Here is a 20,160-nt window from a genome sequence, read left to right on the forward strand (position 1 = left end):
ATGGAAATTTAATTTTCCTTTAGGACTTGGCACCTGTCTACTACACTGCCAAGAGTACCAATACCTGTTTTACTAAACACAGTATCACTGTGTTTGATTGGCCAGCAAATTTGCCTGACCTCAACTCCATAAAAAAATCTATGGGGAATTATTAAGAGGAAGATAAGAGACACCAGACCCAACAATGCAGACGAGTGAAGGCTGCTATCAAAGCAACTTGGGCTTCCATAACACCTTAGCAGTGCCACAGGCTGATCGTCTCCATGCCACATCACATTGATTCAGTAATTCATGCAAAAGAAGACACAGCCAAATATTGAGTGCATTTACTGTACATACTTTTCATTAGGCCAAAATTTCTGAGTTTAAAATCATTTTTTCAGTTGGTTTTACACAATATTCTAATTTTCTGAGCTAATCACTTTTGAGTTTTCATTGGCTGTAAAGGCCGCTTTACATGCTGCGATATCAGTACCGATATCGCTACCGTGGGTACCCGCCCCCATCTGTTGTGCGACATGGGCAAATCGCTGCCCGTGCCGCACAACATCGCCCAGACACGTCACACGTACTTACCTGCCCGGCAACGTTGCTGTGACCGGCGAACCGCCTCCTTTCTAAGGGGGCGGTTCGTTCAGCGTCACAGCTGCGTCACTGAACCGCAGCCAAATAGAAGCGGAGGGGCGGAGATGAGCGGGACCTAACATCCCGCCCACCTCCTTCCCTCCGCATTGCGGCCGGGAGGCAGGTAAGGAGAGCTTCCTCGTTCCTGCGGTGTCACACAGAGTGATGTGTGCTGCCGCAGGAACGAGGAACAACTTCTTTACTGCTGCAGTAACGATATTTGAGAATGGACCCCCATGTCATCGATGAGCGATTTTGCACGTTTTTGCGACGATGCAAAATCGCTCATAGGTGTCACACGCAACAGCATCTGACTTCAAAAAAATTGACCTACCTACAGTTGGCTCAGAGGCTGAATCCGCGTCGAGCCTGATGCTTGCTGTTCTTCACTCATTTTGACTATACATTGCCAGCTGGTCAAAAAGAATGTCAAGGTGGATGCACTATCCATGTCTTTTATGTCAGCCAACCAGGAAGAAGAGCCTTAACACATTATTGAGCCCTTGAAGATGCTCACAGTAGGTCCAGTCAGCATGTCTCGGGTACAATCCAGAAAACCGTTTGTGACGGAGGCAGACAGGAAGCGTGTCTTGCAGTGGGGTCACTCCTTTAAGCTGGCCGGTCACTCTAGTTAGAAGATAACTGCTTATCTCGCAGCACTACTGGTGGACAATGCTGTGTAAAAGATGTCGTAGAATTTGTTTCAGCCTGTCCCTTGTGTGCGCGTAATAAGACCCCTAAAAAGCTTCCAGCTGGGCGACTACTACCTCTACTTCTTTGCAACACATATCAATGACCTGCCAGTGTCCTTTGGTTGCTTCATCACCTGGGTAGTAGTAGACAGGTTCTCTAAAAGGGCCCACTTCACTCCGTTGTCCGGTCTTCCTTTTGCTTCTGTGCTCGCTGAGCACTTCATCCAACACATCTTCTGCCTGCACAGCCTTATTGTCCACATTATGTCTGATAGAAGAGTCTAATTCACATCTCAGTTCTGATAAATTTCCTGTGGGACTTTGTCAATGAACACCATTGGGTGATTGGGTAAAGATTCTACCATGCGCACAGCTCTCCTATAATAATCATGTGAGTCCTCCATTAACTCTCCATTCCTCATCGTATATGGACAGCAGCCCAAAAATACTGTCCCTGTAGTTATCAACTCCGGCAACCCTGCCTCCGATGTTCTTGTCAAGGGGTTCTCCAAGTATAGGTGAAGACCAAGGCCTTTCAGGAGCATTCCTCCAACGGGATGAAAAGGCATGCAGAAAAAAGATGCCTGTATCCTCCTTCATTTTGTTCTAGAGTCAAGTTGTAGCTCTCTTCTAGATATGTCCGCTACAAGATGCCTTCCTTCAAGTTGGGTTCCCGCTTTATTGGTCCTTCCGAGGTGCTTCAAAAGATCAACACTTGTCCTATAAGCTGAAGCTTTTTGGTTTCTTGCGAAACCCCAACTCCTTTCATGTGTCCTTCCTCAAGCCTGTCATCCTGAGCCTCTACTTCAGAAATCCCGGTACCTTGCTTTCACCAGTAAGTGTGGAAGACATCTTTGAGGCAAAAGGCTTCCTTCCCATGAAAAAGGTGAAAGGTAAAACTCTCTTTTTGGTTGATTGTATGGGGTTTGGCCCCAAGCAGAGGTCATGGGAGCCCAAGGAGAACATTAATGTAACATTGTAAGGCTGTTACTGGCATTCCTACACGGTCCTGACCCTTTCCCCAGCGGAGACGCTGGCACACTTACCCTCCTGGCTGCCCAGCAATGACTTCAGTTTCCTCAGTCCCTGCCATCGTCTCCCAGGGCCTGCACATGACATGCAGGTCTCCTGGGAGCATGCTTACGGCATTGGCACACCTATTCCGTCCCATAACCCGGAAGTGCCTCTCAGCCTACAGCTGAGAGGCACTAGGTATTTAAGGCATTCTCCCCTTAAGGAAGGTGCCTAGTGGGCAGATTCCCGGAGGCCGCAGTGCTCAGGCAGACGCTCCTCTTGTCGGCTACTGGCCCTTTAAATCGCCATATACGTTGCAAGCGGCCGGCGGTAGCTATTTGCGCGCTGCGCAGTGACACAGGGCTTCGGCCAGCAGTGGGGGGGGGGGGACTTCCTTCCTTCCCTCTGGCTCCTGCACGCTGTCCTATCGGATTGTAGTTAGAAGCAGAGTGATGGGGAGGGGCCTGCACGGCACCGAGGAGGCTGCATAGTGCCATGTGTTCAGCCTCTCACCCTCCCGTCCTGCGCACTCAGGCCTCTGAGATGTTCAACTCTAACACCGCTAAGGAGACAGGAAACGATGAAGCCAGCGCTGATTGGCCACACATTAACCACTCAGTCTCCGGCTGTTTTCTACTGTAACCCTTGATCTGAGTTGCTGTATCCATTTTACATGAGGAGGGAGTGTCAGTCAGGAACTTGTGCTACAGCTGATGATACAGATGGCAACTAAACAGCAGATACTTATATCTGAGCTAAGTGTGTTTATATCTAATATATACCACCATATATCTCATGTATTAGTGACTTCAATGTTCAGTGTATGTGTGCCGTATATGTCCAGTGAGTGAGTGCTGTATACAGGGTGTGAGTGTTGTGTACAGGGAGTGAGTGCTGTGTACGGCATCTGTGAGTGCTGTGTACAGTATGCAGTATGTCCAGTGCATGTGTACTGTATATGGCCAGTGTGTGTCGTGTGCGGAATACAATATAACCAGTATGTCAAGGCTGTGTGTGGTATACGGTCAGTGTGTGGGTACAATGTGCGGTTTACAGCCAGTGTGTCAATTTTGTCTGCTGCATACTGCCAGTGTGTCGGGGCTGTGTGCTGTATACGACCAGTGTGTCAGAGCTGTGTGCGGTATACGGCCAGTGTGTCAGAGCTGTGTGCGGTATACGGCCAGTGTGTCAGAGCTGTGTGCGGTATACGGCCAGTGTGTCAGAGCTGTGTGCTGTATACAGTCAGCGTGTCAGAGCTGTGTGTGATATACGGCCACTGTGTCATGGCTGTGTGAGGTATACGGCCACTGTGTCATGGCTGTGTGCGGTATACGACCACTGTGTCATGGCTGTGTGCGGTATACGGCCACTGTGTCATGGCTGTGTGCGGTATACGGCCACTGTGTCATGGCTGTGTGCGGTAGACGGCCACTGTGTCATGGCTGTGTGCGGTATACGGCCACTGTGTCATGGCTGTGTGCGGTATACGGCCACTGTGTCATGGCTGTGTGCGGTATACGGCCACTGTGTCATGGCTGTGTGCGGTATATGGCCAGTGTGTGAGGACTGTGTGTGTATGTACAGTGTCTCCTATGTGATGTATATGATTTACCAATCTTAATTTCACAAAGTTGACTGCGCTCTAGACCGAGACAAACCTGGAAAAGCAGTTGTGAGAAGCGACATGATCAATATCACAGAACATCACAGCTGCACTAGAGAAGCTGCTCCAGCCACTACAGTAGGGGGGAGCTAAATTATTGTTTCACCAAATTATATATATATTAGGGTAATTTTAAAGTTGAACATTTTGTTCAGCCCTTGAAGGTTGGTAGAAATTTCCAAATGGCCCCCAGCAGAAAAAAAGATTCCCCACCCCTGATGTAAAGTGACAGATGTCAGATTGGAGAAATTGGGCCTGAGAGCAGAAAACTGGCTGCAGTGGAAAGCCATGAAATAAGAGCGGCTTTGGTACTAACTACTATAGAGAAAACTGTGATTATAGACAATAACACATCTAGTAAATGATCGCCCTCCATCCTGACGGTCCTCACCGTCAGTGATTTAGTAACTAGAGGTGACACATCGGGAGTAATTAGAGTATGCGGCTCGGTGGCTCTCGGCAATCCAAACTATTGTAGGGGGCCAATATTTTCTGTCAGACGAGTTTCCTGACGAAATATTAGATATTTATTTTCTGCCTCTCGGACTCAACAATGGACAGCTCCAGTACAAGTTCTTATATAATGGACATTTGTAGAGAACATTTCTTTCAGGCTCTTGAAAATAAAAATAACAGAACTTTATGTGTTATTACTTTCCTTTTTTTATTCTAAATAAATCTTGGATATCATGTGGGTGGGCTGCCCGGCCCCCATGCACCCACTGTGGGATAATTCTAACCTCCCTCACAGGCTACAGTTACCCTGTTCCGAACTTTGGATATAAACGCCCCTATCAGCACATTCAGCAGAAGGGAGAGAAGGAAGATCCATCAATAAGATGCCGAGATTCTAGGAAGATGGATTCATTGCGCTCAGTGGGAGAAACAATAAGATTCTTGTAGTTATGATACCTTTTAACAGTGAACAAAAATAAAATAAATGATGTTACAAAGCAAGCTTTCCAGACTACTGAGGTCTCTTCATCAACTACAAGATTATTATTTGTTTCTCCCACTGAGAGCAATCAATCTTTATCCAACTGGCGAACACGGCACCAAACTAAGACTCTAGGACGTCACCAGCATCATTACCCTCCGCTTTCTCTTAGGGGTCCACCATACAGATTAGATTCTTCTTCCCATGATTTTCTAAGTGGTCTGCACATTCTACGTATGCTGTCATTTGACTTTGCAGATTAGAGATCTGGGCAGCTAAGGGTTAACATCTTCTAATTTCAGGGGATAGGGTGGATCCTACCTGTAATATCTGTCTGAAACAGATCTCACTCCAACAGAAGGGCGTCCAATGCCCAAAATAATGGGGGCAGTTTTGGGTGGAGGAGCATGTGGTGGTCTAGCAGCAGAATGGTGACCATTTGAAAGGGTCGGCCTACAACCCTGATAAAGCAGCCACAGCCGGTGACCGAGAAGAATCTGTGACTTCTCTGCATTTAGTGGTCACTACTCACCTGGGCGGTTATCTGTAGGAATCTCCTCTTTACTCCGCTCATCACCCCTCACATATGTCTCTGTAGTATTAATATGGGGCAGATCTTCACCCTGAAATAAATATTCTAAAAGTCACAGACAGATGGAGAAGTCACATCTATGATCAGCTCTAATCCTGCCATCTCCACCGCTCTCATTACACAAGTATAAACCATATAATACTGGAGGATAAAACAAGACTGAGCACAAGACCTTCACAGCCGTCTACACATCATAGGGAGATTTCATGGCACCTTCTCTCCATCTACCTGATGATCCTGAGGAACATCGGGGTCTTCTTGTTTACAGTTCTGTGGGAGAAAAGGACGGGGACATCTCTCTGGTGTTGTCCTCTTACTGGATAGAACTGGAGGAGACACATACAGGGACTGAATTCATTCCTTACATACAGATAATTATAGGCCGTGTGTATTTAGTCCTGTCTATTACCTGGTGATGTGAGGGGCTGGGGAACCTCCATCATGACGTCCTTGTACAGATCTTTGTGTCCTTCTAAATACTCCCACTCCTCCATGGAGAAATAGACGGTGACATCCTGACACCTTATAGGAACCTGACACATACAATGATACCGTCACCCCCGATCCCTCCATAGCGTTACTGTATAATGTCCCAGCATTCCCAGCAGTGTCACCTCTCCAGTCAGCAGCTCAATCATCTTGTAGGTGAGTTCTAGGATCTTCTGATCATTGATGTCCTCATGTATCGGGGGGTGAGGTGGAGGCCCCGTGAATGGGCTCAGGGGTCTTCCCCATCCCTCAGACACAGGGGCCTGACAGCGCTCACTAGAGGTCTTCTTCACCACTGTGTAATCCTGGTTATGGAGAGACACAGTAAGAAATCTCACTACAGACATTTCCAGAGTCCTCACCTCTCCAGTTCTGTCCATCTGTTATTCCCATAGATAAGAATGGTGTAATGTGACGTCATCAGAATCTCTCACCTCTCCAGTAAGCCGGAAGAGGATCTCTAGGGTGAGGTGTAATATCCTCTCCGCCATCTTGTCCCTGTCCATATCCATCCTTCACGGGGCAATCAGGAGAATTCTCTTCTATAGAAGATCTCCACTGAGAGGATCCGATATTGTAGGGACCTGAATGGGGAGAAGATGACGATGTAACATCATAGAGAATTTGCTGTAATAATACAATTACTGGAGAGAATAAGGGGAAACATATAATGAGAACATTCTGGGGGAACATTATACTTTGTGGCGGCAGAAAGGGGCCGAGGACCGAGGGCAGAAAGGGGCCGAGGACCGAGGGCAGAAAGGGGCCGAGGACTAAGGGCAGAAAGGGGCCGAGGAGCGAGGGCAGAAAGGGGCCGAGGACTGAGGGCAGAAAGGGGCCGAGGACTGAGGGCAGAAAGGGGCCGAGGACTGAGGGCAGAAAGGGGCCGAGGACTGAGGGCAGAAAGGGGCCGAGGACTGAGGGCAGAAAGGGGCCGAGGACTGAGGGCAGAAAGGGGCCGAGGACTGAGGGCAGAAAGGGGCCGAGGACTGAGGGCAGAAAGGGGCCGAGGACTGAGGGCAGAAAAGGGCTGAGGACTGAGGGCAGACAGGGGCCGAGGACTGAGGGCAGAAAGGGGCCGAGGACTGAGGGCAGAAAGGGGCCGAGGACTGAGGGCAGAAAGGGGCCGAGGACTGAGGGCAGAAAAGGGCTGAGGACTGAGGGCAGAAAGGGGCCGAGGACTGAGGGCAGAAAGGGGCCGGGGACTGAGGGCAGAAAGGGGCCGAGGACTGAGGGCAGAAAGGGGCCGAGGACTGAGGGCAGACGGGTTTCCTCACTTCCGGCCTCTCATAGTTGGGGCGTTTGTATCTATCAGAGGAAAAGGAACAAAAACCTCACAATTCATAGAAATCAGCGAGAGAAAAACACCAAGAAAGTCTCAGAGCTGAAGGGGTTAATGCCCCTGCCCCAGTAATGGGGAATCTCCACACACCTCCTCCTGCAGAGCCGCACACTAGATATATGGCTGCTCTGTGCTTCCAGGACCTGTGATGATGTTGTAGTGGGTGGGCCTACCCCCTACTAGTTTAGCATAGTTACCCGGCATTGTGATTATTAAAAGTGTTGAATTTTATATTTTTATGTGATGTGTTAGGGCACCCCCTAGTGGCCGGGTGGGACGGCTGTTGCCACCGGGGAGGAGGAGTCGGCCGGATAGCTAGGCTGAGTCTGTTTTGTGTGTGGGAGAGAGGATCCGGGACAGCAGACAGTGAGCATCTGCGGCGGCAAGTGTGTGTGTGAGCGTACCATCAAGGGACACCGGAGAAAAGGAGGTGGACGCAACCTCAGGGCCTATTCCGCTGGTGTGGGTCCAGTGTGTGCTTGGCCGTAGGGTGGGAGCCCGGAGAAGTGGAGTATCCAGGGCATATCCCCACCAGAGGGTGCGTTTGGGCAGGTTGTCCCCAGCTCCACTAATACCGCCGGAATCTGCTGACCGGAGTGTTTTTTTTCTTTTGTGAATAAATGTCGTTTTTATTGCATCTGGACTTTGGACTGCAGACTCTTTGTGCATCGGCCGATGAAGAAACCGACACACACTCTCTCAACATTAAAGAAGTGATGAAGCCAGGGATGTGCCTTGAATGCAGTGCTGCCACGACTACACAGCCAGAGGCCTCCCTGGCTGGTCACTTCATGTGGCGTAGTCGGCAGGATGCGATTCCCCTGCCAGGAACCCAAGAAGCTGGAGATCAGGTCGTGCCTGGAACACAGGACCCGGACCATGATGCAAGGTTTCCAGCCCCCTGGTGGGAAGAAAACACAGTACCCGTAGCGTTGGACCGGGTACAAGATGGCGGCAAGGAGGCCGTTATCTGTAAGGAAGAAAAGGCGCGAAGAATTGGCGCCAAAAGAAGAGCCTGGGGCTGGCCGGTGCCGAAGAGAAAGTACGGAGTACTCCGCCCAAAGAGGGGAGGCGCCAGCTCCAGGGCATGGAAGAAGAAGAAAAAGAAGTACCTCAGCGGAGGAGTCAAGATGATGCGTGAGGCTGGGGGTGGAGTCCGTTTAAGAGCGGGAAACGAAGACCCGCCTCCACTCTTCCCAGTCTCAGCGTCGACATCACCGCCATTACCAGCAATTCTGTCGGAGACCGAGATGGAGACCTTTGGGCAACCCGCGGAGTTGGCAACGACCATGGCCCTAATCAGCCTCGGTCGAGGTCGACCCCGGTTCGCCCCTGCTAGTGAGGCCGCGTTGGCGGACCTTCCCATTGGACCGGGAGGTTCCACCAGGCCAGACAAAGTTTCCTGGAAGACCTCATGGGATGCTCAAACCGGGAGCACCATCACAGAGGTGAAGGCGACCTATGCCACCCCACCCATGCCAAATCGTCCGGGGGTTGCAGTTTTCCCATGGGAGACCCCGCAGCTTAACGCCGCCGCTTCCCCATTTGTGCCGGAGCCGGCTGAGGAGTTCGCTGAGCACTTGGAGAAAGATCACCTGGGCTTCTTCTGGGATCCAGTCAGCGCCCCGCCTGTGGAGTCGCGCCCCAGTGTCCCGACCCCGAAGCCTGATCCCGTCCAGGAACGTCTCCTGGCCGAGACCATCGTCCGGGAAATGCTGTCCGGTTCTGGTGGCGAGGAGCTGGCACAGCAGTTTGTGACCGGGGTGGTTGTTAAGTTCAACCAGCAGGACGGATATGGATTCATCCGAGAAGTCGAGACCGGGGATGATTACTTTTATAACAGGGTCCATCTCGACGTGGAAGGACTGCCCAAGCGACTCCATACCTTATGGCCGGGCGAGAAAGTCCAGTTCTTGCCGGACGCAGGTAGCCGTGGACTGTTTGCGGTTTGTGTCTCCCGCATGCCAACCACCCGGGAAGCGGAGCAGTGGCAGGAGGAGATTGAGTGGGAGGAGCAGCAAGAGCGGCGCCGGGGCCATGTCAGACCGCTCCCGACTGCGTCCTCTCAACCCCGGCGTGTCGTGGCTGCTGTCCCGGAAACAGCGACTGCATCGGCCCCTGACCCGGAGAAGGTTCCAACCGTGGTAGCGGTAACGCAAAATGTTACAAACAAGCCGGTCATCATGCTGGACACACCACCACCACCTCGGGCAGAGACACCATCACCCCCAAGAGGAGCTGCAGCAGCTACACCGGCGGAGCCGCCTTTCGCCCCTGTGTCTTTTAGGCGAATCCGCCGGCAGCCGGGACAAACTCTGGGGGCCTATATCCAGGCTCAGGCGGAGGAATGGAAGAGAGCCTGGCCCCCGGAGTAAGTTGTTGACTTCAACACCTTCAAAGGCCGGTGTTGTTCCAGACCGGCAGAAAGTTCCCTTGTTGTTGAAAAGTTTTACGGGCCTGTTGCCCTCCAGCAAAGACCGGGAGCGCTCTTGAAGCCTCCGGGCACCTTCAGCAAAGACCGGGAGCGCTATTGAAGCCTCCGGGCGCACATCTAAGACCGGGAGCGCTGTTGAGCCTCCGGGCGCTATCCAGAGACCGGGAGCGCTGCTGCGCCATTAAGCGTCCCTAAAGATCGGGAGCGCCGCTGAACTGGTGCCGCTGTTGAGGACTGACCCAGAAGGTTTTTATGTGCTAATATGTTTAAAGTTTTAGAGCCTTGCCGGGAGGCTCGGATTTTAAGAGGGGAGGCATGTAGTGGGTGGGCCTACCCCCTACTAGTTTAGCATAGTTACCCGGCATTGTGATTATTAAAAGTGTTGAATTTTATATTTTTATGTGATGTGTTAGGGCACCCCCTAGTGGCCGGGTGGGACGGCTGTTGCCACCGGGGAGGAGGAGTCGGCCGGATAGCTAGGCTGAGTCTGTTTTGTGTGTGGGAGAGAGGATCCGGGACAGCAGACAGTGAGCATCTGCGGCGGCAAGTGTGTGTGTGAGCGTACCATCAAGGGACACCGGAGAAAAGGAGGTGGACGCAACCTCAGGGCCTATTCCGCTGGTGTGGGTCCAGTGTGTGCTTGGCCGTAGGGTGGGAGCCCGGAGAAGTGGAGTATCCAGGGCATATCCCCACCAGAGGGTGCGTTTGGGCAGGTTGTCCCCAGCTCCACTAATACCGCCGGAATCTGCTGACCGGAGTGTTTTTTTTCTTTTGTGAATAAATGTCGTTTTTATTGCATCTGGACTTTGGACTGCAGACTCTTTGTGCATCGGCCGATGAAGAAACCGACACACACTCTCTCAACATTAAAGAAGTGATGAAGCCAGGGATGTGCCTTGAATGCAGTGCTGCCACGACTACACAGCCAGAGGCCTCCCTGGCTGGTCACTTCAATGTCACATGGAGGGGAGGAGTCAGGGGTCACATGATCAGCTCCTCAGTGTATGCAGGGCTCTGCTGTGCTGGGTGTCATGGTGCTGGATGAGGGGAAGTTTATGTCCGTATGTGACCACTGGAGGGAGCAGCGCTGTGCTTGGTCCTCAGTGCTTGGTGTCAGTGCTCCGTGCTCGGCCCAGTGGGAGTCGCTTGCAGTGTATGAGCCTCTTATTATATAAAGTGGAGAGTAAAATTAGAGAACACACAGTTTCCTAAATGTTGCGGTCATTGTGTCGTCCTCTGTGATTATATCATAATGTGGGGAAACTCGCAGGATTTTTCGCGTATTTCATAAACTGAATTTATTGTAAAGCACAAAATAAAAATGGAAATGAGATCAATGAAAAAGAACACAGATCAATATTAGAGAACACTTTCAGATACCTGCAGGTTATTGGTGTTAATCTGGCACATGGTGCTAATTTCCTTAATTATCTGACAAACCCTATGTAACTGGCTCCTAACTTTCCAGTTTGCAACGACCTTGTAAAAATGGTGTGCCGTTCCAAAGTGACTGAAACCCTCCGGCAGCAGGTTGCCCAGATGAAGGCCAAAGGGGTGACTTTATCAGCCATAGCAAGAGAAGTTGCTTCTTCTAAGTCTATGATTTCCAGAATATTGCATCTTTACAACATCACAAACTCTTTCAAGTCCCCCAAGAAGGCTGGTCACCCTCGAAAGACAAATGCAAGAGAGAACAGGATAATGTGGAGAATCTCCATGGGTAATCATTCCAACACTGCTGCAGCTGGAATTGCTCACCAGTTCAGCACTGAACAGGGTAAGGATCTGTCTCGTCATACAGTGTCACAACATTTAACAGCATTTAGACTGAAAGCCCACTCTGCAGTGACCAAACCTCTCATTAGCAGAAAGAATCAAAAGGTAGACTCCCTTTTGGTGAGGAGCATGTTGTGTGGACAGAGGAGAAGTGTCCACAGTTGATTTTAGCGATGAAAACAAGTTTCATTTATTGGGGTCTGATGGGAAACATTATGTTTGTAGACAAACTGGGAAAAGACTGAACCCAAAGTGTGTTAACAATTCCGTGAATGGTGGTGGAGGAAGTGTCATGGTTTGGTGAATTTTTTCTGCAGCAGGACCTGGACCTCTCATACAGCTACATGGCAGAGTAAATGCAAGTATGTATCAGAACCTTCTTCAACAACATGTGGTTCCTTACTTGTGTTCATCAGCCAGCAATTTTCATGCAGGACAATGCCCCCTATTACACAGCAAAACGTGTAAAGCAGTTCCTTGAACCAGAAAATATTGAAACAATGAAATGGCTGCCCAGAGTCCTGATCTAAACCCAATTGAAAACCTCTGGAAAATCTTTGGTGACAAAGTTATGGCTGTGAAACCCGCAACAGTCAAAGAACTGTGGAAGAGACTTGAAGAAGAGTGGATCAAAATCACACCAGAGCAGTGTGAGAGACTAGTGATGTGCTGTGGCCACAGATGTGCTGAAGTCATTCACAGCGACGGCCGGTACACATCTTACTGATTGGTGACTGTTGTTACTTTCAGAAAATTTAGTTATAATCTTTCTTGTGCTACAGTCATTGCTGTTCTCTAATTATGATCATCACGTTTTGGGCAAAATTAAGGTTTTAGGTTGCTAAACTTTAGATCTTTTGTAAAACCCTGTTCTACTGGCATGATGCACCCCTTACAAAAAAAACTTCAACTGTTCATCAATGTAGATTACATTATTTCTGAAACAAGCAAGTGATCATACATTGTTGTCTAATCTTGATCTCCAGTGTACAGCAGTAATAGGATGCAAATTATGATGACATATGTGCATAAAGGCTGCTTTACACGCAGCGACATCGCTAGCGGTGTCGCTCGTGAAAGCACCCGCCCCCGTCGTTTGTGCGTCACGGCAAATTGCTGCCCGTGGCGGACAAAATCGCTAGTACCCGTCACACATACTTACCTTCCTAGCGACGTCGCTGTGTGCGGCGAACAACCTCTTTTTTAAGGGGGAGGTTCATTTGCCGTCACAGCGACGTCACACAGCGGCCCGCCAATAGAAGCGGAGGAGCGGAGAGCAGCCGCATTAAAGACATGCCCACCTTGTTACCGGCAGGACACAGGTACGTTGTTGTTCGTTGTTCCCGCGGTGTCATACATAGCGATGTGTGCTGCCTCAGGAACAACGAACAACCTGCGTCCTGCACCAGCAACGACTTTTGGGAAATGAATGACGTGTCAAAGATCAACGATTAGGTGAGTATTTTTGATTGTTAACACTTGCTCATTGGTGTCACACGCAACGACGTCGCTAACGACGCCGGATGTGCGTCACAAATTCCGTGACCCCGACGACATCTCATTAGCGATATCGTTGCGTGTAAAGCCCCCTTAAGTATCCACTATGTATTTGAGTATGTATAAAGTATCCAGAAGAAATAGAGTGGAGCGTACAATATACTAATGTAAAGAGTCCATAGAAGTAGATATAACCATACATTGTACCAAAGAAAATGGAAAGATCACTGAACTATATGGGGTCATAGTAGTACTCCCTATAGTAACACTCACATGTAAAGCAGAGTAATAGATGTTGTCAGGGAAACAGCCCTCTGGCGCCCCCATATTGTCAGGACAATTATTGAATTGACAGACAATAAGTAAATGAGGCCGTGGCTGTTCTGCTTTTTTCTGTTATAGAGGTGCTGACAGTGAGGGTGATATAATGTATATACACATAAGTGTCATGAGTAGGGATGAGCAAATCCGAACTGTAAAGTTCGAGGTTCTTACGGAACACCAGGTGTTCAGGGGAGCACGGTGGCTCAGTGGTTAGCACTGCAGCTTTGCAGCACTGGGGTCTTGGGTTCAAATCCCACCAAGGGCACCATCTGCAAGGTGTCCAATCACAGCGGTGGATACTGTTGGCTGCCTGACAGGACACTAGCACACAGCGTCGGTCTATTACCGCTCCTCATAACACAGCAGTGGATGCCGCTTACATTGGAATTTAATCAGGCTGCATATACATAATTAATAAGGATGAGCAAATGTATTCGCCACTATTCGGTATCCGACGGAAAATGGGGTATTTGTACTATTAGCTGCCCGAAGAATAAAACAGTATCTGCTCCGAAACTTTCAGTTTAATTTATGACTTCCTGGCGCCTGTTTCCAGCCAATGAACACATGATGTTGCTTGCCCTCACAGTAATGCCGCAGCCATCTTTGTTGTGGTGTTACTGTGATTGGCCTGGCTGCACAGCGTCATAGGAGCTATATAAGCCAGCGGGTATTTTGGTCAGTCGGCCTCTCCCTCTCTCTTTTATACTCACCGATCACTGGCGCGGTGCTGCACAGCTGTCACAATGCTCTGGCGGCGAGAGAGTGATTGTGCCCATACTGTTTCTGCCTTTTCCCATCCATTTCAGCCTTTTCCTCAGTCACCACAGCTCGTCGTTAGGTTCAACGTGAAATTATTCGGGTTTCCCATAAACTTACATTGGGCGGCGAATATTCGCGAATAGCGGCGACCTATTCGTCGGATATTCGTTGAAGCGCATATTTTAGTATTCAATCATCCCTATTAATTAACTTAGTACGTGCTTTGTAAATTATCCCAATATGGGAGGTGATTCAGAAACTGATTATCTACAACCACTGTATATGCTTGTCATTGACATAGGCCATGTTCTGGGCCAAAACATCTGACGCATCATACTGAATATAAAATTAAAATAAAAATATTTAATTTTTTCACCTTATCTGGGAGTGCCTCTTATCTGATTCTTGGACCCGAACATGGACTTTTAATTTACTTCCATCTTCCTATTCGGGTTTGCTATCTGTTAGGACCAGGTGGACGGGCAGGCCCAGGAGGTGGATCCACTGGGCTGAACACCTCACCGAGGGCAAGGTGCCCGGTAGCCGGAGCACTACGGGTAGCAGGACAGTCCATTCAGAGGAGTGGAGCGAAGAAGTCCCTGGGACCACGGAGTCTCTGGAGGTAGTCCGGGTGACGGAGCTCAGGTTCGGAGGCCGAGATGACGTCAGGCAGAATCCGGAACGGAACCAACGGAGCGAGGAGGTGGGTCACCACACGGATCCAGGGATCGGAGATGGTAGGGACTGACGGGATGGCAGACAGTCACCGTTCGGGGTTCGGGAATCGTCAGGACCGGTTGGCGAGACAGGAGCGACTCTACAAGAGAGATAGGTAAGTATGGCACAAGACACAAGGAGACCTGACTCCTAGCTTAGAAAACACGAAGAACAGGCCCCGCCCACTTGGAAAGGATCCCCCTATATACCCTGTACCTGATTCCTCAATATCCTGTTGGAGGACACTGGCCCTTTAAGAGAGGGTCAATGACCGCGCGCGCGCCCTAATGCGCATGCGCGAGGCCCGGGTGCCAGAAGCCAGAGCAGGGAGCGGTGCACAGGAGGCAGGAGTGCCGGGCTGGCTCAGCGTTGCCGATGGGCGCCGGGAGCGGGGACCGGGCTGCCTGGAGACCGCAGGTGATGGGGCATGGAGGCTGTGGAGCGGGGGACCGGGAAACATGGCACGGGAGTGACGGAGCGTGACCTGAGAGCGGGGAAGCGTGGCAGGGGAGCCGGTGAGCATGGCAGGGGGGCCGGGAAGCATGGCAGGGGAGCCGGTGAGTGTGACACTATCTGAATAAAAGTTGTTGAAAGGCTGCAGCGCAACCAGTCATCAAGTTTTTAGGTTGTGGACACATCCAAAGTCATCGCAGCCATGCCACGAATTGGTATGACTGTGACTGACTGACGTACCAGGTGATACAGTCTGTACGAAGGCCGGATCATGGGCTGCACAGCCATTTTGTTATGAATAACACAGGAGTAGGACGCTGTTGGAGTCAGGGATGGTTTTAGGTTCCAGTGTGGTGTACTGTTACAAAAGGCTCTGTATTGTGACTGTGTACCAGTTTTTGTGGGCTTAATCTCTGAACATCTTATAGTGCATCACAGCAGGCTCTGTGTAGGAAATCTTAAGCTCTATATGGCCACTGTGTACCACTTTCTGTGGGCTTAATTTCCAAAAACGTTCTGTTACTGCACTGCACGAGACTGTGTGGATACTCAGAAAAAAGGGTGTGTGTAAGGTACTCTTTGAAATTTGCTGAATTTGCTCTTGCATTTTCCTTAAAAATTACGCACAAGCCAGAGCTTCTGCTGAAAGTGCGGGCAGTATGTGTGCACTTATGGCCTTCCACTCTGATGCTGCTTGCCTATCTGCACTACAGACTCAGTTTGGCCATCCCAATCAAAGCCTCATATGCAACGTACCAACAAGGTGGATCTCCACCTTGCATATGCTGGAGAGGCTGTGGATCTCAGGCAGTCTTGACTGTGGGAGTAAACTGAGAAACTGGGTGCGCTGTGGTGGATCTCGTACAATCCTGTCTTTGAGGGTCAAACGTGAAATCAGGCTCTGTAAGGTTTAATATAATGTAGTCTGAGCCTGAGGTGGAAACCGATTTGGTGCATGCCCTAACACCACTGAGGATTGCTGGACGTTTCTCTATCTGTGTTGACTCTTCCTACTACTCCGTGTCCTACACCTCCTCCTCATCTAGGCAGTGTAACACCTGCACGACCAACCGCAGCACAGCCAGATGGAAACAACAGCAGGTTATTCTGAGACTCAGCTGTTGGGGTTAAAATTCCCCACCGCACCGCAGCTGTGGACAAACGCCGTAGGGACTTTTTTAAAATTGTTGCTCTGTAGGGAAAGTATTCCACTTTTGGCTGTGGGGAGAACTCTGAAAAATAAGCTCTATGGGGGCATTTTTAAATTTCTTTCTCTGTGAAGGAAATCTTACATTTTTGGCTGTGGGGATGAATTCTGACAACAGGCTCTGTAGGGGCCTTTTAGTTTGGTTTCTCTGCGGGGGCAATTTTCAAATTTTGGCTGTGGGGGTCAACTGTGGAAAGATGTTCTATATTTGAAATTGTTGTTCTGTGGGTAAAACTCTGTCAATGTTGTATGTCTGTGTCAACTCTGAAAACAGGCTCTGTAATTGCCTTTTTGAAAATTATTGCTTTATGGGGGAACTCTTCCATGCCTTGCACTGGACCGCCAGCTCAATCCAAAATTTATCCAGCTTTTTAACTGCTACAGCTATAGTGTGAGGTACTGGAGCTGAAATTTTGATTCTCTGGATGAACTCTGAAAAAGTCAGTGTATTAATCTGATAGACACTCTGTTACGCGGGGGAACGATTGGAGCAAAACTAATAATAGCTCAATCGTCTCCTGAGATACTCCGGGCAGATGACAAAGCCACAGAGAGACAGGCGGCCGGACGGCACCACTACAGAGAAACACAGAGACAGACAAACAAACACAGTCGGTGGTGTTGACTGCACACCACTGGGTATAGGACCTCCCCTGTTATCTGCACAGGGAAATCACGAAGGATCAGCCACGTGCATAGGGAGCATAGCCAGACTGAGGCTGCAGGCCAGTTACGTCACTGGACTGCCTGGGTAGGGATGGAACGGTAGAACAGGAGCGGGATAACTGGGCCTGTGTGTTCTTCCCCACGAATCTTTGTGTGAAGGCACCTATCCCTGCATACCGCTCCTAATGGCTCTAGCAGCCCTTCCACAAACAATGCAGGACTAATGACGCTGTGACTGCTGGACTACACTGCCCAGTCTGTCACCATTACAAAATGACGCTTGCGCGCCGATGGGCCTTTAAAGCCTAAGCCAGACGCCAGATGGCAATGGCTTCGGCGAATCAACAGCCGCCACATCACCGCTGACGTCATTGACGGCCAATCAACGTCCACCACGTCACCGGTGACGTCCGCGACGGACAATCAGGGCTGCCGCGTCATTGGTGACGTCATACGCAGTAGTGGAAATCCCTCACTTAGAGCCTGTAGAGGCAGCGGGAACCTGCACAAATGCTCGGAAGGGCGAAATGGGGCCTCAGGATGACTCAAGACCCTGGACACCTAATGCCTATCAGTCAGGCTCCTAGAGCGGCGGACAGGTCGAGCTGAGGAGTCGGCTGACCCCAATGCAGGGGATGAGGATGGAACAGGGGCAGTTCGAGGCTCAAGGGAACCCTGAACCATAACACACTCTCTCTCTGTATACAGGCCATGTAATACTCTGTTCTTTTTGGGGTGCAAAAAACGTAGAGAGTATCAAATAGAGGACCTGGCTGTGGTTAGTGTGTTAGTGGTGCAGGTAGAGCTGCTGCAGATAGAAGACGTGGTGTCAGTGTCTGCAATGTGCCCAAATGAAACACCTTCCTCTGGTGCACGCATGGAACAAGACGTTCCTTAGTATGCCACAACATCCAGCACCACCATCAGATATCCACCGTATTAGCTGGAGGCAGCGTTTAACAACATGGTGGAAGAGTATGTCTCCACAGATAAGTGAATGTACTGAGTGATGGGACTTCCACATTTTGCTCCCGTTCCTTCGCTTTGGCTTTCATCAGCTCCCCTCTTAATCATGGCCTTAGTACCGATGAACAAAATAGAACTGCAGTCTTGTCCCATTAGTCCTTCCTGTATTATTCAACCATGGCTGCCTGTTTTGAACAATATTTTTTCAAAATAAACACTTTGAGCCCCCGAAACACTCAGTCAACAGCATTGGGGTGGCGCCTAAAGGCAAAGTGTCTGGGACTGGCGGTGGCAAGGTAAGCTAGTTGACCTCCAGCTGGATCCCAAATCCAGCTACAAGCTTTTTAACCACAGCAGCTGTTCTGTACCTTACTGGAGTTTAAACTTTGGCTCTGTAGGGGAAACTCTGAAAACAGGCTCTGTAGGGGCCTTTTCTTAAACTTGATGATTTGTGGGAGAACTCTGCCAAACTTAGCTGTGTGGGTGAACTCTAAAAACAGGCTATGTAGGGGCCATTTACTAAACTTGTTGCTTTGTGAGAGAACTCTGGCAATCTTGGCTGTGTGGGTCAACTGTGTAACCAGGCTCTGTAAAGGCCTTTTTTTAAATTTTTGGTCTGTGGAGAATCTCTGGAATTCGACTCTGGGGTCACTATTAACATTTTTAGTTTATTAATTTACTTGGTAGTTGCTATGCCATAATTGCTATGGTCACAGAACACCTTTCACTCATTTACCTATCCACATTTGTTTGCAGGGCAATTTCCCGCTCTTACCCCCATTTTGCTTCCTTTTGCAGCCCCCTAGCACTTACTACGAGCATTTTACAGCTATTTTTTAAGCACAAAAGTTCAGGTTCCTTTTGACTTGTATGGGGTTCAGTGTCCAGAGTCAGGTTTGGGTCAAGTTTGGTTCCCAAACCAAACTGGGTTTTTTTTTAAAGTCCGTTCCAACCCAAACAGCCAATAATTTCTAATCCTCACTCATCCCTTGTAGACCGTGAGTCCTCACAGACAGGGACCTCTGTCCACCTGTACCAGTCTCTTATGTTGCACTGTTCTGGAGTATTGTACTTGTTTTTATTATGTACCCAATTTTCATATGTAAAGAACCATGGAATAAATTGTGCTATAATTAATATTAACTGGATTGAGCTTAAGAGATGCAAAACGTTTACATTTTTTACATAAATGATTAGGAAAAATATTTACCTGATTGGAGTCCGATTGTTCTAAAAGGAGAGACTCCAAAATGTGTAATGGTTCTTTTTCTTGAGTTTTATTGATGATTTCATTACTCTCAGACTTGTAATGGCTCCTCTTTAAAATCAATTTTCTAGGTAAGGGATGGACATCTTTTATGGTGAATGTGTCTTAAGGGTTTGGAAGGAGAGAATGTCAGACCTTTAGAGAAAAAGCTGATCTGAGGTGTAGGTAATATATACATTGAAAGTTTACTACCTGGAGATAGTCTTCCCGTATAGTCTTCTGAAAACATGTCGCTCAATCATGGTCTTTACTTTCCCCAACTCATCTTGTCGTAATCACTTCGGTTCTTCTGTCCTTATTCTGATGTATAACAATTTTAGATGATCCACTTTCAAGAGAAAAAGTGACACTATGGATGAACTTCTAGATAACTGGTCTACAGTGGGTTCTTTTGTTGCCATCTGAAGACCGTATGAGTTTCATAGTCATTGAGATCCTTTGAAATGTTTTAGTTTTTATGAAGTTTATTTACTTTTCTCATTTTTTGAAATTTTACACTTATGACACTTTCATTGTTAATTAGCTGCTGGGCATGTGACTGGTCATGTGACTTACCCTTATGACGCCTCCACTGATAAACGGATCCCGGCCACTGGCAGGTCTATATATACTAAACCCTTTCCCTTTATTTAACACATCCCCTAACAAAGAACGGGTGAAACGCTCGTTAGGGTGCGGGGCTGCACATCTATCACTCTGCTTTACATGTGAGTGTTACTATAGGGATTACTACTATGA

At 49.0% G+C, this 20,160-nt stretch overlaps 1 protein-coding gene across 1 annotated transcript in view; it reads right to left on the reverse strand.

The window, feature by feature from the left end:
- Nucleotides 1-19,651, reverse strand: part of LOC142312998 (uncharacterized) — a 93,212-nt gene extending 73,561 nt beyond the window's left edge. The window contains exons 1-6 of the mRNA XM_075351985.1: nt 19,615-19,651; nt 19,366-19,526; nt 6,137-6,316; nt 5,932-6,055; nt 5,751-5,848; nt 5,463-5,553 (exon numbers count right to left, since the gene is read on the reverse strand). Coding sequence (XP_075208100.1) covers nt 5,463-5,553; nt 5,751-5,848; nt 5,932-6,055; nt 6,137-6,316; nt 19,366-19,526; nt 19,615-19,651 — 691 coding nt within the window. The remainder of the gene's footprint in view (nt 1-5,462; nt 5,554-5,750; nt 5,849-5,931; nt 6,056-6,136; nt 6,317-19,365; nt 19,527-19,614) is intronic.
- Between the last annotated feature and the right edge of the window lie 509 nt (nt 19,652-20,160).

This window comes from Anomaloglossus baeobatrachus, chromosome 5 (genome assembly GCF_048569485.1).
Source record: "Anomaloglossus baeobatrachus isolate aAnoBae1 chromosome 5, aAnoBae1.hap1, whole genome shotgun sequence".
In the NCBI taxonomy this organism is placed as follows: Eukaryota; Metazoa; Chordata; class Amphibia; order Anura; family Aromobatidae; genus Anomaloglossus; species Anomaloglossus baeobatrachus.